Genomic DNA, 8,183 nt, shown 5'->3' on the forward strand with positions numbered 1-8,183 from the left:
TGCTGCGGTGCTTCCTGGGAGATGTAGTTTCCTGACTACTGAAACCAGGGCTTCTCACCCGCGAGCAGTGCACCTTTCTTTTGGAAGGTCCTAGCCCACCTAGACTGACACGCGCGCGCGCGCGCACCTGACCGCCTCCTTACGCCACGCCGCGCACTGTCCTTGCTTCAGGCCACTCCTATTCTTCGGCTGACCCCTGGTGGTCACGTGGAGCTGCTCGCCACGCAAGTCTGGGTCCTTCTGCGATCCACCGGGGTCCTCACTGCCGGGAAGCCGCTCCTGAGCTGCCTGTTCGCGCGAGAGTTTGGAGGGGCGGGTTTGGGGTCGGTCTCCGGTGTGGGGCTCGCACCGCGGCGCATCGGAGCCCTGCTTAGGCGCCCGCTTAGAGTGCGGGGAGCTCGGTCAGGCAGTCGCTGGGGCATCCGTGCCTGGAAAGTGTCGGAGCGCTCTGGAGAAGCCTGGACAGCCCCGCTCCCCAGCAGCCAGGTGCTAGGGTTCGGAGCTAAAGTGAGAGTCCGGCCGTCTTCGAGCGCCTGGGCCACGGCGGCGGCCCTGGGAGCAGAGGTGGGACAGGTGCGAGTGGCACTAAGTGTCGGGGATGGACTGGAGCGGAGGCGATGGCGGCGCCCTTAGAAAGGGGGCGGCGTCCTTAGAAAGGGGGCTGGTCCGCACGGGAAATAGCTTATAGGCTGGAGGTGGGGATGCAGTAATCTAAGGTGGTGGGTCCAAATAGGCCCCAGTTATTGAGTGCTCTTCTCCCGCCCACCACCTCGCTGCCTCCTGGCCTGAATCAGCTGCCTCCCCTGCCGGCAGCTCCTCGGTGCCTGCCGTCCTCGCTTACTCGCCAGCCTCCGTTCCGCAGCTGCCACATAACCCTGTGAGCCCTGGCCAGCCGACGCTGAAGTACCAACATCTGGGGCCTCACCTGTCGACGTAGTGTCTGGGGCTGAGCCCCAAGTCCCTAGCTCGCGCTCTCACTCACCGCGGGGGGAATCTGAGGCCTCAAGCGCTGGGAACGGAGGGGTCCCTTTGTGTCCTGGCCATTTCCTGAAAAGTAGAGCCAGAGTCACCGTGAGGCCTTTGTAGGCCTTGGGACGAGGGGTGGGGGTGGGGGTGGGAGTAATGGAGCCGGCTGCTCACACCTATGTTTTATGCCAACCCAAACCCAGGTGGAGCAACCCCGTTACGCTAAAGATGAAAGGCTGGGGTTGTCTGGCCCTGCTTCTGGGGGCCCTGCTGGGAACTGCCTGGGCCCGGAGGAGCCAGGATCTACACTGTGGAGGTAAGGGCACAAAAAGAGAGAAGTGAGAGGAGGGTGGAGGAGACAGAGCCTTGGGAGAGCATGAGATCCAGGCTCTGGGAGAAGGAGGAATGGAAATCCCTGGGTGATTCCTTTCTCCCCTCCTCCCGCCTCCTCTCTCTCCCCTCACACCAGCTTGCAGGGCTCTGGTGGATGAACTAGAGTGGGAAATTGCCCAGGTGGATCCCAAGAAGACCATTCAGATGGGCTCTTTCCGAATTAATCCAGATGGCAGCCAGTCAGTGGTGGAGGTAACTGTTACTGTTCCCCCAAATAAAGTAGCTCACTTGGACTTTGAATGAGAACTCAACTAATTAAGAAGGACCTTGGTTTAATAGAAATGAAGAAAACATCGACCCAGAGGGGTATCTAAAAGATTGGGTTTTCTGATTTGTAAGAGGTTGGAAGCTTCTATCCTATGCACTTGCTTCCTGGCCCCAAACCTTAAGACTTTATTTCTGCTGTGGTTGTTAGCAAAGCCTGATCAGCCCCCTTCTCCACATCCTTAATTCATGTCACTTACGTTTTCACTATGGCATAATCGTATACATACAAACATTCATTCAAAAAAGAAAGAGAAGCTCTTATCTTTGTATTTAGGAAATTCATGTTTTAGTTGAAAACATGACACAAATACACAAAGCTGTATCTGGTGAGCAGTATATAAAGAAAATTTAGGCTATGATGTTTGTGAGATGCTTTAATAGTTGCTATCCTCAAAGCCTATACTACTCTCTAATGCTCCTATTGAGGACAGGTATTAGTCTCATTTAATACAAAGAAAGACAGTCATTAGCTTACAGCATAAGAATTAAGGGAATTCAAAGGAAAAGAACACCTAGTTAAGTAGGATTAATCAAAGAGGTCTCTGTTTATCTAGAATTTGGAGCTAATGATACTTGTTATATTTCTTAGAATTGGATAGTGAGGTAAAATACGATCGTATATTTGAAAGCCCTTTGGAACTCTACAGATAAACTGTATTGTTTTTAATTAGGGAAGGCTTTTTAGAATAGGTTGGTTGAACTAGATTTGGAAGGAAAAGTAAGGATATAAATTACTAACGTACAGACATAGAAGAATGTGACCCAAGGCTGAGGACATTTCTAGGTGCCTTATGCTCGCTCAGAGGCCCACCTCACAGAGCTGCTAGAGGAGGTATGTGACCGGATGAAGGAGTATGGGGAACAGATTGACCCTTCCACCCACCGCAAGAACTACGTACGTGTAGTGGGCAGGAGTGGAGAATCCAGTGAACTGGACCTACAGGGCATCCGGATTGATTCGGACATCAGTGGTACTCTCAAGTTTGCGGTGAGCTTTGGGAGTGGGTAGCTGGTTTTTGAAACTTCGGGGAGTTATTGGAGAGCCGAAGTGGCAAGTTGTGCTAACATCCTCCTCCTCTCTGGAGGTGGAGGCAAAAGGTTGTTTCTTGCTGCCCTCTCTCACTCATTTCTCCCTTGGCTTGACAGTGTGAGAGCATTGTGGAGGAATATGAGGATGAACTCATTGAATTCTTTTCGCGAGAGGCTGACAATGTGAAAGACAAACTTTGTAGTAAGCGAACAGGTAAACTACTTCCACTTTACTGCCTGTCCTCACAGCCCTTTGGAACCCGGCACATTCCCTAGCATGTTCCTCTACCTCCTGCCCCCAACCCCCATCCTCTGATGTTAGCTCAAGACTTGGCTTCTGTTGCCTATGACTTAGGGACTTGGGTTCTTCCTCTCCATTCTCTTCCTGTCAGCTTTCAGAATTTGTGGCTCTCTCACTTGAGATACAGGTGAGAGGATAGTGGGAATATTTTGTCATTTAAAAGGATATGCTCTGAAAATTGGTGGTTGGTGTGTGCCAGTTTGGTTTGGGGTATTTTCTCGATAGTGGCATATATCGGTATGAGAGTGGCATTTTCCTTCAAACTGTTATGTGCTATTTGCAGATCTATGTGACCATGCCCTGCACATATCGCATGATGAGCTCTGAACCACTGGAGCAGCCCAGACTGACAGGCTTGATGGATCACCCCCAGGAGGGGAAGAGGGTGGCAATGCCTTTTATATTATGTTTTTACTGAAATGAACTGAAAAATTGTGAAACCAAAAGTATGAACTGTGTTGTCTTTTCATACCCAGAATCAACCCTTACAGGTAGGCTTGAAGATAGGGGATTCCAGATAGGAAAGGAAAGCAAAGGAGGAGCTTTGGAAATGGTGTAGCATGAAGGTAGGAGGAGTCTGAGGCTTTCATTCTTTTGCCATCTGAGATTCCTGCTGGACTCACAAACTAGATAAGCACTTACCAGTGCTTACTCAATACCATGTGTTTAGAGTCTAATTGTGGAGAGAAGAGGAACCTCTGAATAAGCAAGGAAACATAGGTAAGTGTACGGTAGTATGGGATTCTAGAAATTACGTGTATTTATACTGATGAAACAGAAAGTAAGACAGCTTGGTCTTGAAATAACGGACATGCATTATTCTCCCCTCCTTGCCCTTCCAGATGGAGGGATCAGCAATAGCAGACAGAAAGGGGAAATGGATATGATCAACTCATCTGAAAAGTAAGGGCTTTATCAGATAGGGAGAGATGAGGTAAGGAATGTTACTTAATGAAGCCCCTTGCTTGCTGGCCTAAGCTTTTAGATTTGATGCCAACTGCAACACTAAAGTATACCTTTATCATCTCCATCTGTCACTCTGGACTGTAAGTCTGTCCCCGCTTTGTATGTGTAGAGATTCTGTACTGGGGCATAGGGATGAAAACCTAAAGGATACCTTCTCTTAGGAGCTTCTTAAACACCCTGATCCAGAGGTGTGTCTGTCTCGGGGTTTGGAATGGAACATTTCTATCTCAGGAATGCCTCAGGGAAAGAACACCTGAATAAACATTTTGAAGACTTTTTAAATCAAGCGTTTTAGAATCTAAAGAGAGCTTGGAGGTCATCTAGTTCACCTCTGCCCATTTTACAGATGAAGAAATTGAGGCCCAGAGATACCACAGGTCCTGAAGTTCTATAGTGGCAAAATTGGATCAATAAGCTAATGTTGCCAAGTGTCAATCTGATCTAATATAGCTGTAAAGTAGCTTCTATTTTAAGTCTTTTTTTTCCTCTTAATACCTTGCACTAAGCCTGGCACACAAAGTGAACAGGTTCAATGAAGCTTTCTTGTACCACAAATCCCTATAAAATCTAACACATGAACTAGTTCATAGCAAGTATCCTGATACTAGTTGATGACTAAACTCAGGGTCTAGTGTTAATTCCTTCTTCTCTCATCAGCCATAAGAAATGCTGTATCCTGTCAAGTCCATTTTCCAGACCAGCTGTTTCTAACCATTTTTTCTTCTGTGATGCACATGAATAATGTTCACATGCTTCATACCCCTGTGAGTATACCCAGGATTCTGTCCATTGCCTGCTTCGTGTCTAAAAACTTACTCTTCCAGTGGCGCCTGGGTGGCTCAGTCGTTGAACGTCTGCCTTCGGCTCAGGTCATGGTCCCAGGGTCCTGGGATCGAGCCCCACATCGGGCTCCCTGCTCTGCGGGAAGCCTGCTTCTCCCTCTCCCACTCCCCCTGCTTGTGTTCCCTCTCTCGCTGTGTCTCTCTCTCTCAAATAAATAAACAAAATCTTAAAAAAATCAAATAAAATAAATAAAAACTTACTCTTCCATCAGAAAGCTTATCAGAAGTGTGAGAGTATTCTTTTTTTTTAAAGATTTTATTTATTTGACAGAGACACAGTGAGAGAGGGAGCACAAGCCGGGGGAGTGGGAGAGGGAGAAGCAGGCTTCCTGCTGAGCAGAGAGCCCGACGCGGGACTCCATCCCAGGACCCTGGGATCATGACCTGAGCCGAAGGCAGATGCCCAACAACTGAGCCACCTAGGTGCCCCATGAAGTGTGAGAGTACTCTTATAGGGAACTCAAAATTGTTTTAATGTACAAAAAAGCAAATTATTCACAAGTTTTAATAAAATACTGTTAGTTGGTAATAAATTACTTGTGATACACCTCACTAGTCTTGTCAAGATACAGCTGTTAAGAACTCTCTTGCCCAAGAGTCTTTGCCGTTGCTACACAGGGGTGTGTCCTACATAGGGAAGAGTGGACATTAGCGTCCTTGACTTGATCCTCAGTAAGTTAGGAGGATATAGTTTGCACATCTCTTTATTCATATCACAGGTTACCACGAGGAATCCACGAATTTATCTGAACCCTTCTGGAGGCTCCCTACAACAAATTATTCTAGCCCAGTATCTGGTAGATCAAATAGTAACTTTGCATATCTGGTTACATCTTAAGCTTTAGATGTCTTCTAAATGAGTTTTCAGTAAAACGTTAGAACTTAAGGGGTGCCTGGGTGGCTCAGTCGTTAAGCGTCTGCCTTCGGCTCAGGTCATGATCCCAGGGTCCTGGGATCGAGTCCCACATCGGGCTCCCTGCTCAGCGGGAAGCCTGCTTCTCCCTGTCCCACTCCCCCTGCTTGTGTTCCTGCTCTCGCTCTCTCTGTCAAATAAATAAATAAAATCTTAAAAAAAAGAAAAGAAATTAAAAAAAAAAACACGTTAGAACTTAAACACTCTTAAAGACAGTGTTAAGTGAGATCTGGATGTGACTAAGAAAATTTAATATGTGAAAATCTAGTCCTTTAAGTTTTAGGCGCACCTGGGTGGCTCAGTCAGTTAAGCGTCTGTCTTCCGCTGAGGTCATGATCCCAGGGTCCTGGGTCAAATCCCGCATCCAGCTCCCTGTTCAGTGGGGAGCCTGCTTCTCCCTCTCCCCCTGCTCGTGCTCTCTCTCTCTCCCTCTCACTCTTTCTCTCAAATAAAATATTTTAAAAGTGAAAAAAAATAAAAATAAGTTTTAGAGGGTTTTTATGCTGTTAAAAAGGATTCAGAGCAGGGACAAGATTCCTTTATAGGACAGGGATGAATAGCAAGGGCAAAGGAACTAATATATGGTGAATACTCCTATAACAAGCCCATACACCTTATTTAATCTTTACAATTCTAAGAAATAGATGTTACTCCATTTTACAGATGAAGAAAATAAGCTCAAAGAGGTTGTGTCTTGGGGAGTCAAGTCGTAGTGATCGTCTTATCCCTAGGCCAGTGGTCTTTCTGCTACATCTCGTTCCCTGTAGTGGAGTCTCCATGTAGTCCCCAGTGGCTGTTTACACTAGTACTTTTGTTTGAAAACTACCTCCAAGTTTGAACACATGCCCTCTGACTAATAATAGTGAAAAGGTATCATATCCTCCTTTCAGCTATTTCTTCCAGACTGGTTATTCATTGTAATAAGAAACCCATTCTACCCCCTGGTCAGTTTAGGTGCTAAATAGCTTTATGTACTCTGGGAGGGTCACGATTTATCATGTATTTCCGGTATGGATGTATAAAGGTTTTACAGATGAGTAAGAGTAAGTTCCTTATTTTATAAGTAAGTTCCTTATTTTATAAAATATTTTAAAATATAGAACACACTGAGCTGGCGTGCCCGGGAGACAGTTAACAATGACTCAGAGGGCGCCTGGGTGGCTCAGTTGGTTAACCGACTGCCTTCGGCTCAGGTCATGATCCTGGAGTCCCAGGATGGAGTCCCACATCAGGCTCCCCGCTCAGCAGGGAGTCTGCTTCTCCCTCTGACCCTTCCCCTCTCTTGCTCTCTCTCTCAAATAAATAAAATCTTTAAAAAAAAAAACAATGACTCAGAGTTGCAGCTGATAATTCACAGTCATCACCATATAAACAATACAGTTTAGTAGTTAAGATACAGCTTTTGGCCAATTACGAACCATGATCCTCAGCAGGATACTTTTATCTAAACCTTGCTTTCCTGCTCTGTAGAGATCCTATTTCTACATCCCTTAGAGTTGTTGAGGATCAATTAAGATAATGCGTGAACCACATTTAGATAATACCTGGAAATTGTAGTAAGTATTCAATAAATTTTAGCTATTACCCAGTAAATACAGGAGTTTGATTTACTGAAGTTGGCAGTGAAGTTTAGACCACATTTTCCCACTTACCCTTAGCCACCAGGGGGCACCATTGCCTCTGTCCATTTTTTAAAAGAGGTCCTTCCAAGGTCAAGATGACCTCAATTGTCAGCCTTCTCTCCACACCCCCCTCTCAGGCACTTAGGTGTATTTGGACCTAAAGCTCATTTGGCTGCTTTATTTGTGCCAATACTCCCTTAACTTTCTTCTCTCCTCCCCAAGTCCCATTCACATTTAGAAAGAGATTCTAAGCTTCTGGGAGGTAACATTTAGTCCTTCTGATCCCTGAGCTTTCCCACTGGCTTTATAGTAGTGGGTGTCAGGACTAAACAACCTCAAAACAAGCCCTTAAAGCCTTCATAACACTAGGCTCCAGGACATGGTGTCAAGAGGCTTAGAGCACTGCTGTTTCCCACCCTCCCTCCAATCATTAGAGCTCCAAGTAAGTTACCTTTATGGCTGCTCAATGATTCTTTCTTTGTGGGATGCCTGGCTGGTTCACTAGGTAAAACATACAACTCTTGATCTCATGGTTGTGAGTTCAAGTCCCACATTGGGTGTAGAGATTACTTAAAATCTCTAATAATAATAAATATAATAATAATAATTATTATTATTATCTTTTTGGTAGCCTCACCCTGAGAATGCCTTCTGTCTTTTGGGGGCACTGGAGTTCAAGCCTCTGGTCAGCTGGTTAGTCTCTGTGGATAATTAACCAGAGAGCAGAAACCAGGTCAGACTATTCTAGGGTTAGGAGGAGATCCTCTGTGAGATGCTAAATTGGGAGCAAATATTGATCAGTGGAGCTTTGAAGTCACTGAGAAGGTAGTTGAGGTCAATGTTCCTTTGGGGCTCTGATTGGCTTCTCTTTTGGAAGTTCTTTC

General features: G+C 46.0%; 1 protein-coding gene across 2 annotated transcripts; it reads left to right on the forward strand.

Annotated features, from left to right (window-relative positions):
• Nucleotides 1–97: 97 nt before the first annotated feature.
• On the forward strand, nt 98–3,397 carry CNPY2 (canopy FGF signaling regulator 2). Of its 2 annotated transcripts, none has more exons than XM_035002382.1 (6): nt 98–564; nt 1,170–1,282; nt 1,436–1,551; nt 2,411–2,614; nt 2,773–2,869; nt 3,240–3,397. In XM_035002382.1, exons 2-6 carry the CDS (start codon nt 1,195–1,197, stop codon nt 3,281–3,283), a joined length of 549 nt encoding a protein of 182 aa, XP_034858273.1. In that variant the 5' UTR covers nt 98–564; nt 1,170–1,194; the 3' UTR covers nt 3,284–3,397. The 2 variants fall into 2 exon arrangements, with proteins under 2 accessions (XP_034858273.1, XP_034858272.1); XM_035002381.1 differs by having other exon boundaries at nt 100–573.
• The last annotated feature ends 4,786 nt before the right edge of the window (nt 3,398–8,183 follow it).

This window comes from Mirounga leonina, unplaced genomic scaffold (assembly GCF_011800145.1).
Source record: "Mirounga leonina isolate KUSES-001 unplaced genomic scaffold, KU_Mleo_1.0 Mir_126, whole genome shotgun sequence".
NCBI lineage: Eukaryota > Metazoa > Chordata > Mammalia > Carnivora > Phocidae > Mirounga > Mirounga leonina.

Bases quoted from the DNA above. Each gene is read 5' to 3' on its own strand.
- CNPY2 (XM_035002382.1), top strand. From the start codon at position 1,195: ATGAAAGGCTGGGGTTGTCTGGCCCTGCTTCTGGGGGCCCTGCTGGGA. The intron at 1,552-2,410 runs GTAACTGTTACT...GGACATTTCTAG, and splicing joins GCAGCCAGTCAGTGGTGGAG to GTGCCTTATGCTCGCTCAGA. The intron at 2,870-3,239 runs GTAAACTACTTC...TGCTATTTGCAG, and splicing joins ACTTTGTAGTAAGCGAACAG to ATCTATGTGACCATGCCCTG.